At 37.8% G+C, this 26,617-nt stretch overlaps 1 protein-coding gene across 3 annotated transcripts in view; it reads right to left on the bottom strand.

The window, feature by feature from the left end:
• The window catches only part of LOC150089581 (phosphatidylinositol-3,5-bisphosphate 3-phosphatase MTMR4), a 371,703-nt gene that overhangs the window by 199,297 nt on the left and 145,789 nt on the right, over positions 1-26,617 (bottom strand). For all 3 annotated transcript variants that reach the window (XM_090389550.1, XM_090389552.1, XM_090389551.1), the window contains exons 6-7: positions 21,266-21,477; positions 6,792-7,011 (exon numbers count right to left, since the gene is read on the bottom strand). In XM_090389550.1, coding sequence (XP_090245676.1) covers positions 6,792-7,011; positions 21,266-21,477 — 432 coding nt within the window. The remainder of the gene's footprint in view (positions 1-6,791; positions 7,012-21,265; positions 21,478-26,617) is intronic.

Raw genomic sequence — 26,617 nt, 5'->3', positions numbered from 1 at the left:
ACACATAAAACATACCCGATATTCTTCCTGATGAGGTAGAACATGTGTTTAAGAAAATGAAGAATCAGAAAGCCCCGAGGGAAGATGAAGTTACTGTAGAGTTGTTGAAATTGGGAGGAAGAGCCATAACACAAAAACTAGCAAGGCTCTTCACAAAATGCATCAGAAAAAGTGTAACGCCTAAGCAGTAGAATAATGCAATCGTAGTTTTGCTGCATAAGGAGATAAATCATAAATTGGCAATTATAGACCAATTAGCTTGTTATCCCACATCTACAAGTTGTTCACAAGGGTTATTACTAACAGATTAGAAAGAATACTTGATGAGAATCAACCAAAAGAGCAAGCTGGCTTTAGGACAGGATTCTTAACTATGGATCACCTTCACGTAATATCACAGCTAATGGAGAAAGCCAATGAATATAAAATACCATTATGCCTGGCATTTGTGGATTATGAAAAGGCAATCGACACCATACAGCATAAGGCAATGTTTCGGGCACTGGAAAGACAAGGCATAGATACCCCATATATTACGATTTTGAAGAAAATATATGAGAACGCTACCTCTTTTATTAGACTAGACAGCAAATTTAAAATTGAGTAAGGAGTTCGACAAGGAGACAAAATATCTCTGAAGCTGTTTACTGCTGCCCTTGAGGAAGCAGTAAACAGCTTCGGAAAACATTAGACTGGTCACAGAAAGGAGTCTTTGTGAATGGAGAGTACCTAAAACATTAACTATTTGGAGATGACATTGTGGTCATAAGCCACGATCCCAAAGAATTAGAGGAAAATCTTAATCAGTTATGCACAGTTAGTAAGGATTTTGGACTAAAGATGAATATGGCTAAAAAAAAAAAAAAACAAAAGTAATGATGAACAAGTATGCCACAGAAAGGGACATAATGATTAAAGGAGAAGTAATTGAAAAAGGTGGAGTCATACTTATCTGGGACAAGTTATTAACTGCAATAATGATAAATGGCTGGAAGTCAAGAGAAGAATAAATTTTGGATAGATAGCATTCAGGAAATATAGTCGCATACTGAAGAGCAATATCCCAGTTTGTCTGAAATGTAAAATAATGAACCAATGTATACTCCCCCACCATGACTTATGAAAGTCAAACTTGGGCACTCACCAAAAGAATGGAAGAGAAGCTGAGAACTACAAAGCGAAGAATGTAATGAATTATATTGGGAATCAGACTGTTAGATAAGAAAAGAAATACATGGATTAAGTAGTAAATTCAAGTATAGGACATTCTTATCAAAACTAAAGAACTAAAATGTCTTGGGCAGGACACAGCTCGAAGACATGATGACAGATGGACTAAGAAAATAAGAGAATGGTACCCAAGAGGAGCTAGAAGAAAACCCGGAAGACAACGGCAGAGATGGATAGATGAAATTCATGAGTTTGTGGGTAGTAAATGGATGGCCATTGCATAAAACAGAAGGAACTGGAAATTTGCTGAAGAGGCCTTCATCCTGCAGTGGATAGAAAATGGCTGATGATGATGAACGTGGCGTTACGAACGACACCATTCTGTGACAAGTGCTTCCTGCGGGAAAATTTTATAACTTGATTTTAATTTAATGATTGTAAAGACTGAATCAATTAAAGAGTTTTGATTGTGGGAATGCATATATGCTGCGTAAGTTCCATGCTGGCTTCATTAGTCCTAAAGCTGTTGTAGTGATAGCCCTGGAAAGATTGTGCAAGGCTCAAGGGGTAGAATTTTTTTCTGCCTGGTCTGTACTTGTTAACAGGAGAGACTGCTTCTACGGGGATGGGATACACTTAAATAGAAAGGGTGCAAGAATGTTTGCTGATGCTATCGAGGCAGTCTTAGGTGGGTCGCAAAACTGCTAGATTGGGCAGATACAAGGACTAATAGATTAACAGTAGCACTGGCAGAGTTGAGAGTGATTCTTGCACTGCTTCTATTCGAATGAGAGCAGAAGCCTGGAAAACAAGATGCAGGATGTTTCAGAGACTGCTGGGAGTCACTGCAGTACAAGTAAACACATGGGTTGTGTTAGGGAAGATAAGAATAGGAAAAGGTGCATGTATACTTGCGTGTATACCAATGCTAGGAGTTTGGTAAATAAAATTGATGAATTTGAGGTATTTCTCAAAGCATCAAAGGCGGATATTGTTGGGACATCAGAGACGTGGTGTAACACAGATATAAAGAATGCAGAACTGGAATTTGGGGGGGTACAACATGTACAGAAAGGACAGACAGGATAGGAAGGGAGGAGGGGGGTTATGCTATTAGTTAAGAAACGCATAAAATCCAAGGAAGTGAAGCCAATCGACATCGCTGGACAGTGCAGTGTTGAGTCAGTTTGGTGTGACATAAGCAATCGGAGATCAAAATTGAGAGTAGGAGTGTGCTATAGGCCTAATGACTCTGATGAGTATAATAAGAAAATGTACAGGGAAATAGAGTGGGCCAGTAAATCAGAGAGTCTTATAATTTTAAGAGTCTTATAAATAGATTTTAAGAAATTAAAATTTCTTATGATCCAAGATATAAGGGAAATAAGATCTTATGATCTTATTTCCCTTATATTGACTGGAATTTCTGGTTTGGTCACTCACACACTAGCAAGGCTTTTGTGGATTTATTGGATGATTGTTTTCTACATCAGCATGTTCGGGAGGCAACTAGAGGGAGTAATATACTTGATTTGATTATCAGTAGTGATCCTTCAAGCATTAAGAATCTGGAGATAAAGGAACCACTAGGTGGCAGTGATCACAGTCTGCTGAACTGGGATTTACTCAAAGAGGTAACTACCACTGATGGTAGTTACTCAAAGAGGTATCTACCATCAGTGGTAAAGGCAAGTGTTATTGCTTTCGCAAAGGCGACTACGATGGTCTGAGACAATATTTAAATTCTATACAGTGGGACCAACTGATGATGTTACCAACAGCAAATTCAAAATGGGAAGCATTCAAAGAACTTATCTTGGAAGCTACTAGGCTTTACATACCAACTAAGAAATATTGTTCAAGGTTTAGGCCTAAATGGATGTCAGATGAACTAATGAGACATATGGCAGAGGGAAAAAATGCATGGGATACATATAAATTAACACGTGACACAGAAGCCTATGATAGATATAAGCTGGTCTGTAACCAAGTCCCAAAGGAGGTTAGGCAGGCAAAGGAAGATTATGAGAAATCCTTGGCAAAGGATGCAAAGAAAAACAGAAAACAGTTCTTTACTTATGTAAATTCTAGAAGGAAAGGGATGAATCAGATTGGTCCACTGGATATTGATGGTTCAACTGTTAATGATCCTGCTCAGGTAGATAACAAACTAAATGAATATTTTGCATCGACATTCACACATGAGGAGTTATTCAGCAAGGAGAATGCAGAGGTGTATTCAACTCTGGCAGTAAGCTAGATAATCTTGTAATAACTGAGAGTAAAGTGGAGGATAAATTGTTGAAGATAAACACAAGAAAGGCACCTGGGGTGGATGGGATCTATCTGGTTATATTAAAGGAGGCAGCAAAGGAAGTAAGCAAACCCTTAACCATAATTATGAGAGCTTCCTTGGACTCAGGGGAGGTACCCATAGACTGGAGATGTGCAAATGTGACCCCAATTCACAAAGGAGGATCAAAGGCTGACACAAGTAATTATAGACCTGTGAGTTTAACTTCTGTTCCCGGAAAATTAATGGACGCACTGGTTAAAGAAGCACTGCAGGATCATCTAGACAAGACTTCAGTTATAGCTCGAACACAGCATGGTTTTGTTAAGGGGAAGTCTTGCCTGACCAATTTGATTGGATACTATGATGCAGTCACAAAACAGCTGGATGCAGGGAATAACTTTGCTATTATATACTTGGATCATAGAAAGGCTTTTGATACTGTTGCACATGGAAGACTGCCGCACAAATTGGAGCAGTGTAGCATCGGAGGCAAATTGCTGCTAGGGATGAAGGGGTGGTTGAGGGGGAGAAGACAGAAAGTGGTAATCAATGGACACTGCTCATCACGGACTAATGTTATTAGTGGAGTCCCTCAGGGTTCAGTGTTGGGTCCATCATTGTTTTCGGTATTTATAAATAATATTGATGATGGTATATCAAGCTTAATGTCCAAGTTTGCAGACGATACAAAGGTTGGCAGGGTTGTTAAGGACACTACTGATGCTATGCTGCTGCAACAGTACCTGGAAAGGTTGAGCAGATGGGCTGAGAGGTGGAAAAGGAAATTTAACATTGACAAATGTAAAGTACTACATATGGGAAACAACAACCCCAGAGAAACGTATCAAATCTGCAGTGACAGTGGTAGAGAATGAAAAGGACCTGGGGGTAATTGTGCAGGCAGATATGAAGTTCTCTGAGCAGTGCAGAAGGGCTGCAAGAGTAGCTCATGGTGTCTTATCAATGATATACAGGAATTTTTATAACAAGGATAAGGAGGTGATTATTCCCTTGTACAAAGTTTTGTATAAGGCAATGGTCAGGCCACACCTTGAGTACTGTATAATTATGAGAGGAGGCCTCATTTTAAGAAGAATGTAGAGTGCTGGAACGAGTACAGAGATGGGCAACAAGATTAGTGAATGGAACAAAGGGTTGCTCTTACGAAGAAAGGCTTAAGTTTTGCAAATTATAGTGTCTGGAGACTAGGCACCTGCGAGGTGATCTGATAGAGGTGTATAAAGCCTTGAATGGTTTGAGCATGCTCAGTGCTGATGGGACTCTTACTCTTGCTCAGAATAATCACCTCAGAGAGCATAAATTTAAATTGAGGAAAGACATAGGTAGGATAGATGTGCGGAAATTTGCCTTTAGCCAGCTGGTAGTTGGTTGGTGGAACAGACTTCCATCCCTTGTTGTGGAAGTTGATAGCCTAAATAAATTTAAGGCTCAGCTGGAACAGGTATTTCGAACGAACGGAGGGGTGAAGTGGAAGTTTTTCTTTTTTGGCTGATGCTTCATAAGCTTGCTTTCTTGCATCATATGCCTCTACTAATGCTAATAGAATGCCCATGCATTAGAAGTTTTAATTGTGTCCTATTTAGTAGTAATACTCCTGATATAGCACGCATTACAATCAGATTGGCATTTAATCAAATAAATAATGTTGTTGATGTCACATTATCGAATATTCATGTGTTTTTTATGTGTTAAACATAGTCCCTAATATGTTGTAGGATGAAAATGTTAATGTTATATCTGTGTTGTCAAACACTTGATGAAGTTGTCTGGCAAGTCGACTATGATAGGGGAGGATGATACATATGTTTTGTTTGGGGTTCTGATTGGTATTGTTATTATGCGGGTTATTTATCTTATATTCTGCAATGGAGATTGTGTTGGATCAATTGTAAAAGATATTTCCTAGCTGTGAACTTATTTGAAAGATATTGTAATTCCATGGCTAAATCATAAAGGAACTAAAATTTATAGGAAAGACACACACACACAGGAAAATATTTACACTTTCAATCACATCACCACTTAGTACAAAAAATCTGTTCTTTACAACCAGGTCTACAATGCTATTAAATACAGTTCTGGAATTACAATATCTTACAAATAAGTTTACAGCTAGGAAATATCCTTTACTATTGATTCGAAACACAATCTCCATTGCAGGAAATAAGATCAACAACTCCGTAATCACAATACCAATCAGAACCCCAAACAAAACACGTTGTCCTCCCCTATCATAGTTGACTCACCAGACAACTTCATCAAGTGTTTGCCAACACAGATATACTTGGGAGGTTCTAATTACCTGAAATTTATTAAAATGTTGCTTAAAAAACTGCTTATATTTATATAACTGCTTACATTTATATTTATATGCATAAAACAAAATTAAACATTACCATTTTGTGTCTGAGTGGCTGATTTTAGCTTGCCATGTGAGTAGTTAATTTTTATTTTATTTTATTTTTTTAAATAGCCTCAAAGAGATCAAGCAAGTCAGCTGCTAATAATGTGAAGAAAGTGAAAAGCTATCAGAAAAACCTTTTGCTGGAAACTAAATTGAGCATTCTATATTCTATAAATTTAGACTGGATTCAGGCAAGCTTCAGGTTTACACTGCACTTAAATGATTTTTTGTGATTTGAAAATTAGTATCGCAAGCTGTTTTTTTAAACACAATATGCATATAAGGATCCATAATTTTAAAGTAAGCTTTCTTGCATTTTATTGAACACTGCTGTACTTAATCATAAAGGAAGTTTTATTGCATAATTTATGTATTTAAAACTTCAAATGTTTCTGTGTTGTTTAATATTGTTATATAAAAAAATGGTACCTTTAAATCAGCCAGATATATTAGTCACACAAACCAATTAAAATCATTTAGATAACATTCTATGCATAAATCTCTCCCGCTTCATGCAAATTCACTTAGAGCTCTGTTTTCATGGCCAATTAAGACAGCTAAAAGGGGAATGCCTGTATATGATCCAATAATGTTCCATTGTATTCATGATAAATGGGGGAGGGGTTATATTAAATAAGGAAAATTTTATGAAATTTTATAGCATGAGACAATCTTTTCCATTCTTTCTTATAGGAGAATACTGTTTACAAAACTTGCTTTCACTTTACGTGGTACTTTTCAAGAATGCCGCTATCACATTAAGCAGAGAATTGCTCAAAGTGAAAGTTATGCTTTACCAAAATAATATAATCAATTTTTTTTTTTAATTTCCAAAACTAATCTTTCTATTGGTAATTTTTTTTAAGAATATACATGAAATTCCATTATCATAAAACTTACTTTTGATAATCTACTGAAGCACAAAGAGTTCGAACACTTTGAAAACTCTTACGTATGCTATGAATATTTGCCAAGCTCATAAACTGAATTTCACAGTTGGGATAGCGTTCTAAGGATTCACAACCTCCTCCTTTTGCTCTATTAGTTACAGCTGCTGCATAGGATCGAGCATCTAAAATTAACAATTTCTGTCTAGGGGAGTCTGACTTTATAGACTGTTCTACACATAAGGAAAAATAAATACAAAAATATTATGGAATATATAGACTAGTATGAATTTAAATTTTAAATTTCACTATTTGAAAATATCTGCATTCTCAAAATAACATATTCCAATAAAGGTGAGAATAATGAGACAGACTCAAAGAATTTCAATCATACTTGGAGAGTTTTTTTATTAGAAAAACTATCTAGGTATAATTCAAATTGAAATTCAAACTTCATAACAAGGTCAACCAACGAGGGATAACCTTGTTATGAAAATAGTCTCCATAACAAGACGCATTCTGTCCTACAGTTTACGAAGACAACTGTGTGACAGTGGTGCAACAAACATTCCATTCACATTTTGGAATTGATCTAACTAGGAGCAACATTTGCCATTTGTATAAGCCAATTTGAAAAAGACAATTGTATCTACTAAAGAAAAAGCGCTGGTCATCTTCACATATTGGAAGAAAATATCGACTAAATTCAACAAGCTTTCCCATAACGTCCATGGAAATTGATGTACCAATCAGGAATTACAGTTGCCCCAGAAACCATATGGAGTGTTCTACACAAATGATTATCCATGAAAAGATCACAAGTTGCATTTGGTGACAAAGTTAAAACAATATGATTTCTCAAATTTGCAAACCACCTGATCGTCACTGATGAAACAACATTTCACTTAAGTGGTAAAGTGAATTGTTATAATGTGTTCATCTATAGCACTGAAAATCCACATCATCACAGAGCATAAATGGGAGATCCAAAGCCCATCCTTTTTTTCATGGAAAACACAATTGCTGGGATTATCTATCAGGACATGCTGATGAAATGGCTTTTCTCTCAGTTATAGGACAACTACATTTTCCATCTGGATGACGTTCTGCCTGATTTTCATTGTGAAGTCTGCCATTACCTCAATGAAGCTCTTGCACATCGCTAGATTGGTTGTGCTATTGTTACTGACCAATTCTTCTGCAGGTGGCCTCCCAGGTCTCCAGATCACACTCAATGTGGCTTCTTTCTCTAGAGGTATGTGAAGGACATCATCTATAGATCATCCATGCCATATGACCTTAAAGAATTAAAGATGACAGAACATCACAGCAGTAAGTAGCAGGCCATAAACAGGATATGCTGCAGAAAGCAAGACAGGACTTCAATTATCAACTTGATATAAAGCATGCAACATGGGGTACCCACGTAGAAAGTTTATAACTTTAAGGTATAAAATGGCACACTATGGCCACAGATGCCGATGTGCCTAAAAAATCCCAAAACAAACAATAAGGAATAAAACTCAGAGTTTTTCTAATGATCAGTGCATACTACATATTGGTGCATATTTAACGTAATGATAAACTAAATTCTAGAAATAGCTCATTAGAAATAACAGTTTACTTCATAGAAATTGTGGGTGCAATGCAGGTGATGCATTCACACATAACTCAAACCTTTGAAGATAGATAGGCCACTCTTTACAACTCAGTGTTTAGCTATTCACTGAGTTGTAAAGAGTGGCCTATCTATCTTCAAAAGTTCGAGTTACATTCACACTCTTTCCTCGTATTTTTTTTGAAATTCAACATTATTTGTCTGCTTTCTTTGCTGGCATACAGTAATTAGAATCTTTTGTGTTGCACAAGGCCTCAATAAATTTCATTAATAATAGCACTGTTATCATTATTATAATTTTAATACTACATTTATTGCATTTATATAGTAATACTCACATTTAGTTTAATTTAATAATTTTTTTTTAAATATTCATTCTTTTTGAGAAAAAATCTCAAACCGCACCAAAAAAATTCCAAAAAAAAAAGACTAAAAATCTTTTTTTCTTTTTTTTTTTTTAAATAAAATATTGACAAAAAATAAAAAATACCCTTCAGAAAACAGATTACACTTTTGGCACAATCTCTGGGCCAATCTCTTTGAAAACATTAACAGGAAATTATGTTCATTTAAGCTAGAATGGGAGAATAAACTAATTTAGCTAATAATTGAATAGCTAGGTACATGTGCCCACACAAATGGCCAAGAGGAGAAAATCATTAAATATCAACATACAAATTCATATATACAAATATAAAATAAATTGCCAATTATTAACATCATATATTGACATGGTTTAACTACACTGACTATATAAATAAATTCTGTTGATACTCCGGGACAACCACATGGTCAGAGGAGTTCACACAATAGAGAGAATACAAGAAATAGCACCATATTTAGCAGTCACGGGCATATGTACTTGAACCCTGGCATATGACTTAGGCACACTTGCGATGACCACTCAGAAACAGGGGATTCCCAATGGGTTCAATGTTAAACCCTCCCCAACAGGTCAATCATTTTGAAAAAGGGGTCAATAGATGCCAAGGGGTGGAACAGGGAAAATTATATAATAATAATAATAAATATAAAAAATATAACTGTCTTGTTAATTTTTGTAAATAATTAACTATTATATTATTAGTATTTTTTTCTTATAATACATCCATTAAAATTAAAATGTGTGTATTTTTTGGAGAGGGGTAGATGAGGAAAAATGTATTTTTTTTAAAAGTGTCAGAAGGCAAAAAAGGTTGGGAACCTCTTATCTAAACCATAATCATCCAAGCTATTAGTTTTTTAATGCATTTTGCTAGTTATAACAAGGCCCAAGAGATTGGCTACATAGTCAGCCACAGATAATGTGGTAATACATAATTTAACAGTTTACTGGTTAAAAACCAGATGCCCAAAAAATTTATATACTTATAACAGCCATCTATGGACTAGCCAGAACTGTGGAAAATTATGAGAACTAGCAAATGCTAAAGAAAGGTAGAAAACAGCTAGATAACATCCTCAGTACTTTACATTTCAGGCACGACTTCAATTTTTATTCTTTAAATTAATCAAAACTTTTCTTTTTCTATAATCAACAGAAGTGAAAAGAAAATATTTATCTTGTTTCTAACTGAAAACTAATTAATTAACTAATAGCAACATAAAAGTAATGTTTTCTCTTCACTGCACAATGTAATATTCACTCAACTTTTTTTTTAAAACACTTTACTTATTCCCTCCTGGATTTTAAAAAAATAATAATAAATTGAAAAGCGATATTTCATGGATCTTCAGTGATTTAATAAAACAAACAAACCACATGTACTTCAGACTATAATTGCATCTACCATTACTATAGTGAAAATTGAAATATAAAATGATTTCCACAATTCTCCTATGAATAATATACAGGCAGTTCCCACTTTATGAGTTCCCAGGTTTACAAGTTCCCCCCCCCCAAGTTAAGAAAAAAAAAAAAAAAAAAAATGTAAACTGCAGCCATTATCAACCCACTGCAGGATGGAAGACTCCTCAATGGCATTAGCATTAGTAGAGGCATATGATGCAAGAAAGCAAGCTTATTCAGCATCAGCCAAAAAAAAAAAAAAAAAAAAAAACACAACCACTACTCCCATTTCACCCCTCCGTTCTTTCGAAATACCTGTCCAGCTGAGCCTTAAATTTGTTTAGGCTATCAACTTCAACAACAAGTGATGGAAGTCTATTCCACAAACCAACTGCCCGCTGGCTAAATGCAAATTTCCGTACATCTATCTGACATCCGCCCTTCCTCAATTTGAATTTATGCCCTCTCAGGTGATTATTCTGAGCAAGAGGAAGAATCCCATCGGCATTGAGCATGCTCAAGCCATTCAAAGCCTTATACACCTCTATCAGATCACCTCGCCGATGCCTAGTCTCCAGACTCTAATTTGCAAAACTTAAGCCTTGCTTCGTAAGAGCAACCCTTTGTTCCATTCACTAATCTTGTCACCCTTCCCTGTACTCGTTCCAGCAGCTCTACATCCTTCTTGAAATGCGCCCTCCAGACCTGTATACAGTACTCAAGGTGCGGCCTGACCATTGCCTTATACAAGGGAATAATCACATCCCTATCCCTGCTAGAAAAATTGCTGTATATCATTGACAAGACACCATGAGCTACTCTTGCAGCTCGTCTGCACTGCTCAGAGAACTTCATATCTGCCTGCACAATTACCCCCAAGTCCTTTTCATTCTCCACCACTGTCAGTGCTCTGGGGTTACTGTTTCCCATATGTAGTACTTTACATTTGTCAATGTTAAACTTCATTTGCCACCTCTCAGCCCATCTGCTCAACCTTTCCAGATCCTGTTGCAGCAGCATAGCATCAGTAGTGTCCTTAACAACCCTGCCAACCTTTGTATCGTCTGCAAACTTGGACATTAAGCTTGATATACCATCATCAATATCATTTATAAATACAGAAAACAACAATGGACCCAACACTGAACCCTGAGGAACTCCACTAATAACATTAGCCCACAATGAGCAGTGTCCATTCATTACCACTCTCTCTCTTCTGCCACTCAACCATCACTTTATCCATAGCAGCAATTTGCCTCCAATGCCACACTGCTCCAATTTGTACAGCAGTCTTCCATGCGCAACAGTATCAAAAGCCTTTCTAAGATCCAAATATATAATATCAAAGTTATTCCCTGCATCTAGTTCTTTTGTGACTACATCATAGTATCCAATCAAATTGGTCAGACAAGACCTGCCCTTAACAAAACCATGCTGTGTCAGAACTATAACTGAATTCTTGTCCAGATGATCCTTCAGTGCTTCTTTAACCAGTGCCTCCATTAATTTTCCTGGAACCGAAGTTAAAATAACAGGTCTATAATAACTTGTGTCAGCCTTTGATCCTCCTTTGTGAATTGGGGTTACATTTGCATGTCTCCAGTCTATGGGTACCTCCCCTGAGTCCAAAGAAGCTCTCATAATTATGGCTAGGGGTTTGCTTACTTCCTTTGCTGCCTCCTTTAATATAACTGGATAGATCCCATCCACCCCGGGTGCCTTTTTTATGTTTATCCTCAACAATTTCACCTCCACTTTCCTCTCAGTTATTACAAAATTATCTAGCTCACTGCCAATGTTTACTTCACCTACGACATTCCCCTTCCTGAATAACTCCTCATGTGTGAATGTAGATGCAAAATACTCGTTTAGATTGTTAGCCACCTGAGCAGGATCCTCAACTGTTGAACCATCAACATCCAGTGGACCAATCTGATTCATCCCTTTCCTTCTTGAGTTTAAATAGGTAAAGAACTCTTTTCTGTTTTTCTTTGCATCCTTTGCCAAGGATTTCTCATAATCTGCCTTTGCCTGCCTAATCTCCTTTGTGACTTGGTTACAGACCAACTTATATCTATCATAGGCTTCCATGTCACCCATTAATTTGTATGTATCCCATGCATTTTTCTTCTCTGCCATATGTCTCATTAGTTCATCTGACAACCATTTAGGCCTGAACCTTGAACAATATTTCTTGGTTGGTATGTAAAGCCTGGTAGCTTCCAAGATTAGTTCCTTGAATGCTTCCCATTTTGAATTTGCTGTTGGTAACATCAGTTGGTCCCACTGTATAGAATTTAAATACTGTCTCAGACCATCATAGTTGCCTTTACGAAAGCAAAAACCCTTCCCTTTACCTCTGATGGTAGTTACCTCCTTGAGTAAATCCCACTTCAGCACACTGTGATCACTGCCACCTAGTGGTTCCTTTATCTGCAGATTCTTAATGCATGAAGAATCACTACTGATAATCAAATCAAGAGTATTACTCCCTCTAGTTGCCTCCCGAACATAATGGTGTAGAAAACAATCATGCAATAAATCCACAAAAGCCTTGCTAGTGTGTGAGTGACCATCCCACAAATTCCAGTCAATATCTGGGAAATTAAAATCCCCCATTATAAGACTCTCTGATTTACTGGCCCATTCTATTTCCCTGTACAGTATCTTATTATACTCATCAGAGTCATTAGGCCTATAGCACACTCCTACTCTCAATTTTGATTTACCTATGCTTATGTCACACCAAACTGACTCAACACTGCCCTGTCCATCGATGTCGACTGGCTTCACTTCCTTGGATTTTATGTGTTTTTTAACTAATAGCATAACCCCTCCTCCCTTCCTATGCTGTCTGTCCTTTCTGTAGATGTTGTACTCCCCAAATTCCAGTTCTGCATTCCTTATATCTGTGTGACACCACGTCTCTGATATCCCAACAATATCTGCCTTTGATGTTTTGAGCAATACCTCAAATTCATCAAATTTATTTACTAAACTCCTAGCATTGGTGTTCACGCAAGTATACATGCACCTGTTTCTATTCATAGCTACCCTAACACAACCCATGTGTTTACTTGTACCGCAATGACTTCCAGCAGTCTCTGAAATATCCTGCATCTTGTTTTTCAGGCTTCTGCTCATTCCAATAGAAGCAGTGCAAGAATCTCTTTCACCCCTGCCAGTGGCTAATCTAATTTGTTGTTATTTGGTTTTTAGGAGCATTAGCAACTAAGGCCATATTGCTCTGGGGATATGCGGTAGTCATTCCCTGACCTTTCCACATCCTCCGTATTTGGTGGTGACGGGCTCGAACCCCGGTCTAATCAAGAAGCGTGTGCTACGCACTGCTGCTCCTGCCCACCTGGCTACGGAGGCGCCTTGATACAAAAGTGGTGTATGCTACAAATATGCAAAATTTATTTTATTTTATTTCTTTAATTCTTAATTACAATTTTTCACAGAACACAGTTTGAGAAACGCTGGCATAGACAATGAAAAGGGCTCAATACATATATCCCTTTCTTATTTTTTTTTTTTGTTTTTGAACTTTCAATTTGGCCATTACACCCCAGGTGAGAGAAATTGACTTTATGCTTCCTATACGTAAATCTTAATCAGGTGAATTCCCACCCCTTCTATGAGGACACGGGCCACCACTATACACATTAGTGTTTTCTGTCTTCTAAATACTTCACTCACAAAGTCATTAAAATATGCAACGATCTGTGAACAGAACCCAGAGTTGCTCTTTCTCTAAAATACCAACTGATCTTTCCAATTTAGATATGATATCCAAATAACAATCCAGCATAACAGATGTTTTCGATTCACGACAAACACAAGACCCCTGCTCACGTAATCTTAACAATGACAATTTATATGCCAATCCATGTCCAGTAATGAGACTTGTGGCCTGAAAACCAAACTGAAGCCATGGTTTTAGCTTTGGATTGATAATTTTATTATTGGGGAAAAACAAAGGTCTGAAGGCCTTTTTCTGCATTTTCCCAATCATCTTGCCAAATGTCCATTAATGCAAAATAATTCTCTTTTTCTCAGATTTCAAATCAACTTTAGAATAGTTCCTATTTTTCTCTGGGCAAGATGTCATATGCCCAGAATAGTCCTTCTTATATTATGTTTTGTATAATATAATAATCCAGCCAGAAAAATCCCATACTGAACAGGAAGCCTTCCAGAAATAATCTGTAAAGCTTCATTGGAGACAGTCCAGCATGCAAATGTCACCTGAGAAGAGCGAATCTCTGAGCTTGAATCAAATATTTCTGTATAATAACATTATTAATTCTGTGAATCCAAGCTCCAGAGGCATAGATTATGATTGGGAGGAACAAATAGTCATATAATAAATTTAAAGAACATCCTCTGATTCTCCAATCAGTCCTAATGATCCTCCGAAGCTTGGCATATAATGTTCGAAAATTGGTTTTCAAAAAATTGATGTGCTCAGTAAAAAAGAGATGATCCTCAAGCTATAAACCTAAATACCTCATGACTCTAACATACCAAACCGCATCCCCATAAAGCTTAAAAGTAGGGGCACGATTTATACTAAGGTGCCTCTTCAAAAGCATCTGAACAGTCTTTCCCTTAGAAATTTGCAATGTGTAATTTTGACACCAATTTTCTAACATGCCTAAAACCTCTGCTGCTCAGTTTTCAATCTTTCTAGTTCATTTCACAAACATATGTGGTCTCAATTTTAATCTCAACGATGTCCGTTTCCACTTCGAGTCTGCCAAACCCCATGTACTTTTTCTGACAGAATCTCAGCTATCGGTTGATTCATCTACTGCTCATCTCAGTTACCCAAATTATTTGCTATATGATTCCTTTCACCTCAAAGGTGGTACTTGTGCATATGTCCATTCTGATATTCCCTGTAAGAGACTTGGTAATTTGGAATCTCCTCTTTTCTATCTTCTCTGGCTTAAAATCTCTCTACCTCATTGTGTCATATTCATCTGTTGTCTCTACCATTCTCCCAATTCCACTAATCACTTGGAGCTCTTTGACTTCCTCTCTTTGCAACTTGACTTTCTCCAGTCCAACTTTCCTAACCATGAGGTAATTTTCCTTGGTGATTTTAATGTTCACAACTCCAGCTGGCTTCCGTTAGTAATTGCAAAAGTCTTAGCATCTCGATCCAGCGGGTCGAGATGCTATGCTAAGACTTTTGCAATTACAAATGACCTTGCACAGATTGTTCATTTACCAACAAGGATACTGGACAATCCTAACCATACAGCCAACACGCTCGATCTTTTTCTCACAAAAACCCTTCCTTTAGAGTGGTCCTTTAGCACCTCAGATGACAACTTGGTGATTTTCTCTTCTCCAATGGAGCCATTATCTCATGGCTATTACCAACCTCATATTATATGACATTACAAGAATGTAAAATGGGATGACCAGCAAGATTTCTTTTCTTCTTTTCCTTGGTCGGATTACTGTTTCAAAACTTCTGATGTTTGCTCTTTGAAAAAAAGCCATGAATTAGGGTTGAATTTGAAATTGTCTGCAATTCTGCCCAGACACGATAGGAGGGAGTATATGATGAGAGCCTTGTCGATCAATTCAGCCCTGGAAAGATTGTGGAAGGCTCAAGGGGTAGAATTTTTTTGAGCCTGGTCTGTACTTGCTAACAGCAGAGACTGCATCTACAGCGATGGGATACACTTAAATAGAAAGTGATGCTATCGAGGCAGTGTTAGGTGGATCGAAAAACTGCTATCTTGGGGGGGGGGGGAATACAAGGAATAATAGATTAACAGTAGTCACTGGCAGAGGTGAAAGTGATTCTTGCACTGCTTTTACTGTATTGAGCAGCAGCCTGGAAAACAAGATGAAAGGCATTTCAGAAACTGCTGGGAGTCATTGCAGTACAAGTAAACACATGGGTTGTGTTAGGGTAGCTAAGAAGAGGAACAGGTGCATGTATACTTGCGTATACACCAATGCTAGGAGTTTGGTAAATAAATTTGATGAATTTGAGGTGTTGCTCAAAACAACAAAGACAGATATTGTTGGGATATCAGACACGTGGTGTAACACAGATATAAGGAATGCAGAACTGGAATTTGGGGAGTACAATGTGTACAGGAAGGACAGACAGTATAGGAAGGGAGGAGAGGTAATGCTATTAGTTAAGAAACACAAAATCCAAGAAAGTGCTGCCAGTCGACATCGCTAGACAGTGCAGAGTCAAGTGAGTTTGGTGCAAAATAAGCATTGAGAGTAGGAGTGTGTTATAGGTCTAATGACTCTGAGGAGTGTAATAAGAAACTGTACAGGGAAATAGAGTGGGCCAGTAAATCATTGAGTCTTATAATGGAGGGTTTTAATTTCCCGGATATTGATTGGAATTTGTGAGTTGGTCACTCACACACTAGCAAGGCTTTTGTGGAATTATTTTTGGATCATTGTTTTCTACATCAGTATGTTTGGGAAGCAACTAGAGGGAGTAATACTCTTGATCTGATTATCAGTAGTGATTCTTCGTGCATTCAGAATCTGCAGATAAAGGAACCGCTAGGTGGCAGTAATCAGTGTGCTGAAGTGGGATTTACTCAAAGAGGTAACTGCCATCAGGGGTAAAGGGAAGGGTTTTTGCTTTCGTAACAGCGACTACGGTGGTCTGAGACAGTATTTAAATTCTATAAGATGGGACCAACTGATGATGTTACCAAGAGAAAATTCTAAATGGGAGGCATTCAAAAAATTTGTCTTGCAAGTTAGTAAGCTTTACATACCAACTAAGAAACGTTGTTCCAGGTTTAGGCCTAAATGGATGTCAGATGAACTAATGAGACATATGGCAGAGAAGAAAAATGCATGGGATACTTATAAATTAATGGGTGATATGGAAGCCTATGATAGATATAAGTTGGTCTGTAACCAAGTCACAAAGGAGATCAGGCAGGCAAAGGATGTAAAGAAAAACAGGAAAGAGTTCTTTACCTATGTAAAAACTCTAAAAGGAAAGGAATGAATCAGATTGGTCCACTGGATATTGATGATTCGACCGTTGATGATCCTGCTCAGGTGGCTAACAAAATAAATGAGTATTTTGCTTCTACATTCACACATGAGTTATTCAGGGAGGGGAATGCCAGCGATGAATTAAACTCTAGCAGTGAGCCAGATGATTTTATAATAACTGAGAGGAAAGTGGAGGAGAAATTATTGAAGGTAAACATAAAAAGGCACCTGGAGTTATGGGATCTATCCAGTTATATTAAAGGAGGCAGGAAAGGAAGTAAGCAAACTTTCAGCAATAATTATGAGAGTTTGCCTTGGACTCAGGGGAGGTACCCATAGACTGGAGATGTGGAAATGTGACCCCAATTCATAAAGGAGGATCAAAGGCTGACACAAGTAATTATAGACCTGTTAGTTTAACTTCTGTTCCAGGAAAATTAATGGAGGCACTGGTTAAAGAAGCACTGCAGGATCATCTAGACAAGACTTCAGTTATAGCTCGGACACAGCATGGTTTTGTTAAGGGAAAGTCTTGCCTGGCCAATTTGATTGGATACTTTGATATGGTCACAAAGGAACTGGATGCAGGGAAGAGAGGCTTTTGATACTGTTGCACATGGAAGACTGCTGCACAAATTGGAGCAGTGTGGCATTGCAGGCAAATTGCTGTTATGGATAAATGGATGGTTGAGTGGGAGAAGACATAGAGTGGTACTCAATGGACACTGCTCATTGTGGACTAATGTTATTAGTGGAGTCACTCAGGGTTCAGTGCTGGGTCCATTGTTGTTTTCTGTATTTATAAATGATTTTGATGATGGTATGTCAAGCTTAATGTCCAATTTTGGAAACTACGAAGGTTGGCAGGGTTGTTAAGGACACTAATGACAGTACGCTGCTGCAAAAGGATCTAAAAAACTTGAGCAGATGGGCTGAAAAATGGCAAATGTTTGTGTGTTTATTTGTTATTTAGTTTTTAGGAGCATTAGCAACTAAGGCCATATTGCTCCGGGGATATGCAGTGGTCATTCTCTGACCTTTCTGCATCTTCCATATTTGGTGGTCATGAGCTCGAACTCCAGTCTAATCAAGAAGCGTGTGCTATGCACTACTGCTCCTGCCCACCTGGCTATGGAGGCACCAAGAGGTGACAAATGAAGTTTAACATTGACAAATGTAAGGTATTACATATGGGAAGCAGTAACCCCAGAGTAACATATCAACTGTGTGGAACTACACTAATAGTGGTAGAGAATGAAAAGGACCTGGGGGTAATTGTGCAGGCAGATATGAAGTTTTCTGAGCAGTGTAGATGGACTGCAAGAGTAGCTCATGGTGTCTTGTCAATGATATACAGGAATTTTTCTAGCAGGGATAAGGAGGTGATTATCCCCTTGTATAAGGCATTGGTCAGGCCGCACCTTGAGTGCTGTATACAGGTCTGGAGGCCTCATTTTAAGTTCTCTGTACTCACTAGTACAGAGAAGGGCAAGATTAGTGAGTGGAACAAAGGGTTGCTCTTAGGAAGAAAGGCTTAAATTTTGCAGATTACAGTGTCTGGAAGCTAGATACCTGAAAGGTGATCTGATTGAGGTGTATAAAGCCTTGAATGGTTTGAGAATGCTTAATGCTGATGGGATTCTTCCTCTTGCTCAGAATAATCAACTGAGGGGGCATAAATTCAAATTAAATTCATAAATTCAAAAAAAAAGACAATTGTAGGATAGATGTGAGGAAGTTTGCCTTTAGTAAGCGGGTAGCTGGTTGGTGGAACAGACTTCCATTTTTTGTTGTGGAAGTTGATAGCTTAAATAAATTTAAGGCCTAGCTGGACAGGTATTTGGAACAAATGGAGGGGTGAAATGGGAGTGATATTTTTTTTTTTGGCCAATGCTGCATAAGCTTGCTTTCTTGCATCATATGCCTCTACTAATGCTAATCCCAGAGGGATTTGCATGCATTTACCTATCTCCCCCTGTCTAATTTAACCCTGACCCAATCACAATGTTATTCTTAAACTCACTCTTCTTCCTTTGGTGGGAAAAACAGAATATTTTTCCCACACAATGAAGTGCTTTCACCCTTAATTGAAGATCATCTTTTCACAATACCTTTGAACTGCTCCACACCCTTTCCCAAAATGCACTAAGTGTTGCATCCTCAAGTAGTGGTGCAATAGAGGGATTAAACTATTGTTCAGAAGCATTTAATTTTATCCCTTCTGCACCTGCCATACCACTGTTCACCATATTCCTTAATTGCACGACCAGGCCCTACTGCCACTAATGAGCCACACACTTTCTTGGAGAAACCACTACGCAAAACCCACACGTGCAGGATGTTCTTGGGGGAGCAGTAACTGAACCCTTTGGAGATGAAAGGGGTGTAAGGAATAGTCGTGCCAGAAATGGAAATATTTTCGTAATGATGTTTTCGTTATTTCTTAAGTGCTTTACTTCCACACACATTGCACTTACTAAGAGAAATATATTATTAAGATTTTGTCTTAATGATTAATGATTTATTGTCTACATATTGTCTTACAAATATATTTGTAAGATATTGTCTTAACGATTAATAATTTATTGTTGTTGATTTTATAACCTTTATGTGAATAAATGATGGATGATTATTATTTATTAAATGAGTACCGAAAAACTGGTATTTTTGTATCAATACTGGGATTTGAATGCCTGAAAAAAAATGACCGGGATCCTGGAATCTCGGTATTGTAAGCCATAGGAGTAAGTAACCTCAGAGTGACATACCAACTGAGTGGTATATACTCTCTGGGTAGTGGTGAATGAAAAAGACCTGTGTAATTGTACAGTCAGATATGAAGTTTTCTGAGTAGTGCAGACAGGCTGCCAGAGCGGTTCATGGGATTTTGACAATGATTGTTTGTTTGTTTGTTATTTGGTTTTTAGGAGCATTAGCAACGAAGGCCATATTGCTCCGGGATATGTGGTGGTCATTCCCTGACCTTTCCGCATCCTCCATATTTTGGTGGTGATGGGCTCGAATCCCGGTCTAATCAAGAAGGGTGTGCTACGCACTGCTGCTGCTCCTTCCCACCTGGCTACGGAGGCACCTTTTGACAATGATATACAGGAATTTTGCTAGAAGGGATAAGAAGGTGATTATTCCTTTGTATAATGCAATGGTCAGGCCACACTTTGAGAACTGCACACAGGTCTAGAAGACTCATTTTAGGAAGAATGTAAAGCTGCTGGAACCATCATATACAGAGAACGGCAATGACCTGTGAGGAGAACAAAGGATTGCTCTTACCAAGAAAGAGCTGAAATTATGTATGCAATTTGCAGCATCTGTAGTTTAGGCACCTCCAAGATGATCTGACTGAGGTGTATAAGGCCTTGAATGATTTGAACAAGCTGAAACATATTCAAATAGAGGAAAGAAAGAGGGGGCACAAATTCAAACAGAGGAAAGACAGTTGAAGAACAGATGTGTGAAAACTTGCCTGCAGCCAACAGGTAGTTGATTAATGGAACAAACTTCCATCTGTCATTGTGGAAGTTGATATCCTAAATAAATTCAAAGAAGAGCTGAATAAAGTTTTCGTGAGAATTCATCAGTGAAAAGGAAAGAGTAATTTTTTTTTTTTTGGCTGATGCTGTATAAGCTTGCTTTCTTGCATCTTATGCCTCTATTTTCTTACTATTTTATTAACTTTATTAGTATTTGCTTACTAATTATTTTTTTGCAAAAAATTTCCTCCTATGTGTCTGGCATTTTTATTGAAACCATCCAGGAATACCTCTGAAGTAACTGATGCAAATGCTGCAAACCAGAAGCATATCAAATTTGAAATTAATTTTGGAAAAAATTCCTAAGGTTTAGAACAATGGAACAATATTTGACAACAATTTTACCTTTATTTCAGACTTGTACTACAATACCATATAGTGGACAGCATAAATTATCAGAAACTATATAGTAGATTTTTGCATAACAGTAGTAACAGCAGCCAATAAAATTACATCAATTATTTTAACTGTTTAATTATTATAACATAAAAGTAAAACATGACATAATAAAGAAAAAAACTTACCTATTGGTGGCAATGAATTTTCAAGGACATCTGCATTGCTTTTTAAAGAATAAACATCATCTTTCATGCTTCCATGACCTTCAAGACCACCATCAATAAGACATGCATCATATATAGCTTGAACTAATTTTTCATCGTTTTCATTATGCCAGCCAAACCACCCCACTTGAGGCTGACTACAACGAGCTATCACTGTTCCATAGTGCTGATGCCTAAATAGTTTAAATAAATCTTTAAAACTTTTCAAGCAAACCAAATTTTAAAGTTTAACTTGAAAATAAAGAAATTTCTCACTTCATACCATCATGTCCTAAAATCAGAGTATTTGTGGGCAAATTTTGTCCCACTTTGAAATGTTGGAGGCCCATAGAGCCAACAAAGTACTTGTCTATTATCCTCCCACCAGTGTAAGTTACAAGTAAGTCTAACCCCACCAGTGTATGTATATATATATATATACAGGGTGTCTCAAAAATATTGGTACAAACGTTTAGGGGAGGCAGGTAACATCTAAAGGAATGTGAATCGCATAGGAACCTATAACCGGAAACGTCACGGAAAAGTAGTAGCAGAAGCACAAGAAGCAGAAATGACACAAGACAATAATTAGTGGCAAACATTTATTTGACATAATATTAACAATGGAGTACGAGATGGATGCATTTCATGATGTTACAACAGTTGCTCGAAGGTTCCACCATGAGACACGATGCATGCGTGACACCAGTGGCAGATTTCCGCACAGGCGCACGGAGCGTGCGCAAGGAGCCTCTTAAATAGAGGAGACCTCAAATCTCAAGTCTCAAAAAAAAATAAAATAAAATTGTTTCATTTTTAATTTTTACACTCATCTTTATTACCGTTACTGAATAAAACTATAATTTAATATGAGAAGTTAGTAAACTCTTATGCGAATATCCCTACATGTTAGATGAAATATCTATGCGAACTAAGTGAATCTGAAGTAGAATACGTATTATCATTAATGCTTAGTTGTGCCATTTTTTCATTTAAACATTAGTTAAAATATGTATGAAAGAATTGCGCAACCAAAATGATTAAAACCGCAACACCAAATCTAGGCACGTGCTATAGTAAAAACGTGAGCGCAGAATGCACACTGTAGTGGTACCGAAAATATTTATAGGGAGGGCCTCAAAATTGAATTGCACCTGGGGCCTCTTAAGTGCTAAATCCGCCACTGCATGACACCAGCGCAGCATGGATTGGCGGACACGGTCGACCACACCTGGAGTTTCTTTGACAGTAGCAGCAGTGCAGACGAATCTCGCCACGAGATCCATTTCCGTCTCCACAGGCGATTCATACATGATAGATATGAGGCCCCCCCCACAGAAAGAAATCAAGGCTCGATAAATCAGGTGAGCGTGGGGGCCAGGCAATGGGTCCACCATGGCCAATCCATCGACGCCCAAAACGCCTGTTCAAATGGTCACAAACACACCTTCCATAATGGGCAGGCGCCCCGTCATGTTGAAACCAGATGTTGCGTCTCACATTTGCTGGAACATCGTCAAGTATCCCTGGTAGAACTTGTTCAAGAAAGATCCGATATTTAGCAGAGTTCATGCGGGATGGTAACAGGTATGAGCCGACTAAGCAGTCACTGACCATACTGCCCACACATTTATTGTGAAGCGATGTTGTGCCGCATGAGTTGTCGCAAGCCCACACGAGCATTGTGCTGATTGAAGAAGCCTTCCCGAGTGAAATCAGCCTCATCCGTGAACAAAACATAGGCTGAAAAATTCAAGCCTAGAACACTTTCTTGGAGAAACCACTACACAAAAGCCACACGTGCAGGATGATCTTGGCGGAGCAGTAACTGAACCCTTTGGAGATGAAAGGGGTGTAAGGAATCATCATGCCAGATACGCTGTACACTGCAACAAGACATTCCTAAGGCAGAGGCAACGGCATGTGTGCTGGTAGTAGGATTATTCTGGACGGCATTCAACACACTTTCTTCCATGGCGGGAGTTCATGTCGAAAGTGGTCTGCCTGCACTACTCCTGTTTCCTCTAAATGACCCATAATCGCACAAATTTTGATGCACACGCGCCAACAAACAGTGGTCTGGTACATGTCTGTCTGGGAAGAGTTCTCCATAAATTCATTGAGCGGCTCATCCATTTCCCTCTGCTAATCCATACACTAGGTGCATGTCTGCCAGCTCACAGTTCGTATATCGATGCCTGCTCTTTTATCAAGAATATGTCAGTAACAAATTAATTTTGGAAATCAACTACTTTGTTCTTACCACAAAAATTAAGTGTTTACTTCCCATGTGCATTTCAATTTTTTTTCAAAGGAGAAAAAATTTTTTGTTTTCAAAATTTTCCCATTGGGTGATTTTACCTGCTCAGGTAAAATCACCCAATCACCCAAGCTAAAGTATTAGTAATATGCAAGTCTACTAGAGTTACTGGTAATTCAGACTATATTACTAGTCTGTATTACCAATAATGCTCTAGTCTGACTTACTGGTATACAGACTGATAAACAATCCCTTGGTTGCAAGAAACATGCATGGTACTAAGTTTAAAGAATTTAAAAAAAGTTTTAATTTTTTAAAGAATTAAAAAAAAGCAAAAAAGCAATTAGTGTTTAATGTTAAATATTATCTGATTTAAGCAATTAAGAAAATTTTATACTGATATATAAAATAAATAACATATAAAAATATTACATTTCAACTCTAAAGTTAAATGTCATAAATTATGCTTTAAAATAAAGCATTAACATTATAATTAAAACAAGACCATGAAAATTTTGATTTTTAATCAAATGCTGAAAATTATAAGATACCCTCAGAAAATATAAAAACACAAAACAGACAAATTCTTCAGGCATCAAAGACAATATTGGCAATGGAAATCAAAATAATCAAAATTCATATACAGTAATGACTAGTATCAGTTTTGAATTTTGTTCAGTGAAAAAAAAAATTTTTTTTTAAATAAAACTGAAAAACAATGCCAGGTTACTGGTACTACTTACTAATAAAACCAAATAAGGCAAGAAAGGTGAACATATATTTAAAAGTGCTGAAATATTATCAAGGATCTATTCATATGAATTCCTCTCAAAAAGTTTAAATAACTGCTTGAGGCCATTAACACTACTAGTTGAATTACTCATTCTTTGTCAGGTTTCTTAAATATTTTCACATAAAATTACACAGCCTTCTGCCATAGTACTTTTGACTGTCATATTTCCAAACAGGATTCCTATAGCATTTGTTTGACCTGTATCCATTGTTTAACCTGTAAATGTTGCTTAATTTCCATTCATGAACCGTGTATTTCTCAATCTTCATCCATCATTTTCCACAATACTGCACTTTCTACTACTTAATATATTTTTAAAAAATGTAAATACTATGTTACATAATTATTTGCAACATGTTGCATGCCCAATGCCAAAAGAAATACCTGGCAGCCATTTCACCATAGTGAAATACCATAGTAGACAGAGAAAATTTTTCCTACATCACTGATGATTAAGATCAGCATTCATATGCAGAGAGAGAGAGAGAGAGAGAGAGAGAGAGAGAGAGAGAGAGAGAGAGAGACGGATCAAGCTCTCAGCTGCCCAACTCAACGCCAAAGCTCACTCTTGTGCATCAGGAAACACAGCAGCAATCTTCAAGTCAGAATGCACTGGACGCACAGGAGCTAGTTACTGTCCGTGACTATATTGTCAGGGATAGATGGAAGAGGACAAGGGTATGTCTGCCAGGGACAAAAGTTGATGATATTGTAGAGCAGATATCATCTTTTAAGGGCGCAAAGAGTGATATTATTGTACATGTTGGCACTAAGTAAGTCCACACTTACTTGTTAAGTAAGTGTGGACTTACTTAACAAGTACACTGAAAGGATAGAATTCATGGGATACCGGGTTCCTGGGCAAAGCAACACTGTCACCCTCATGTTAGTGGACAAACCCACAGCTTGGCAGGTATATAAGTACACTGTATCACTGTATTCACATAGAGGGTAATTCGATGTCAGTATGGATAAATGTCATGAGTTAACTGACTTTAAAAGATGGATGATAGTGGGTGACCAGCGCATGGATCACCCTATCGTGGAGGTGGTACAGAAATTGCACTATCCTCGTTCGACAATATCAAGAGTGTATTGGGAATATGCCATTTCTGGAATAACATCTCATGATGGACAGCACAGTGGGGAGAAAAAGGTGGTGGATGAATGTGGCCGTCAACGTCTGTCTCGCATTGTTTCAGCGAACCAGAGAGCAACAGTGGCACAAATCACTGCCAACTTCAAAGATGGGGGGGTGCCAGAAACGTCACCACCAAGACCATCAGGCAATATTTAGCCACAATAAGTTATGGGAGCTGCCAACCCACCAGAAGTCCCATTGCTAACACAACGACACAGGACTACACCTGAACTGGGCAAAAGAACACTGGCACTGGACCTTGGATGATTAAAGACGGGTCTCTTGGTCCGATGTGTCCCATTTCCAGTTATTTCGAGCAGATGGGAGAATTAGTATGAAAACCACAAGAAGATATGCACCTGTCATGTCAACAAGGAATTGTTCAGGTAGGTGAATAGTTGGTAATGGTCTGGGGCGAATTCAACTGGCAGATGGGACTTATGGTATGTCTAGATATATCTCTGAATGGTCCAGGTTACGTGTCCATCCATGCAGACCATCTGCATCCCTTCATGGTCATCGTGCACCCACAATGGACTCTTCCAGCAGGACAATGTGCCTCCCCACAGAGCAGTGACGACTAGAACATGGTTCGAAAAACATTCAGCAGCTTTTACAAGTCACACGGCAACTTGTTAACAGAAGAGGATGTTTCTATAGGGTTGGGACACTTAAATATAAAGTGTGCAAAACTATTTGCTGATGGTATTGAGGCAGTGTCAGGTGGGTAGAAAAACTGCAAGCTTGGGTGTATTCACAGACTCATAGATTAACAGTAGCCACAGGCAGAGGTGAAAGTGATTCTTGCACTGCTTCTTTTGGAATGAGCAACAGCCTGGAAAGCAAAGTGCTGGGGATTTCAAGGACTACTGGCAGTCATCATGGAACAAGTAAATACATGGGTTGTGTTATGGTAACTAAGAGTAAGAACAAGTGCATGTATACTTGCATGTACACCAATTCAAAGAGTATAGTAAATAAATTTGATGAATTTGAGGTGCTGGTGAAGACATCAAAGGTAGATATTGTTGGGATATCAGAGACATGGTGTCACACAGACATAAGCAGTGCAGAATTGGAATTTGGGGAGTACAATGTGTATAGAAAGGATAGGCAGGACAGGAAGGGAGGAGGGGTTAT

Source organism: Mastigoproctus giganteus, chromosome 2 (assembly GCF_048544385.1).
Source record: "Mastigoproctus giganteus isolate SK-2022 chromosome 2, ASM4854438v1, whole genome shotgun sequence".
Lineage (NCBI taxonomy): Eukaryota > Metazoa > Arthropoda > Arachnida > Uropygi > Thelyphonidae > Mastigoproctus > Mastigoproctus giganteus.
The sequence above is the reverse complement of the archived record's forward strand: the minus strand, read 5'-3'. Positions and strand labels throughout refer to the sequence as shown.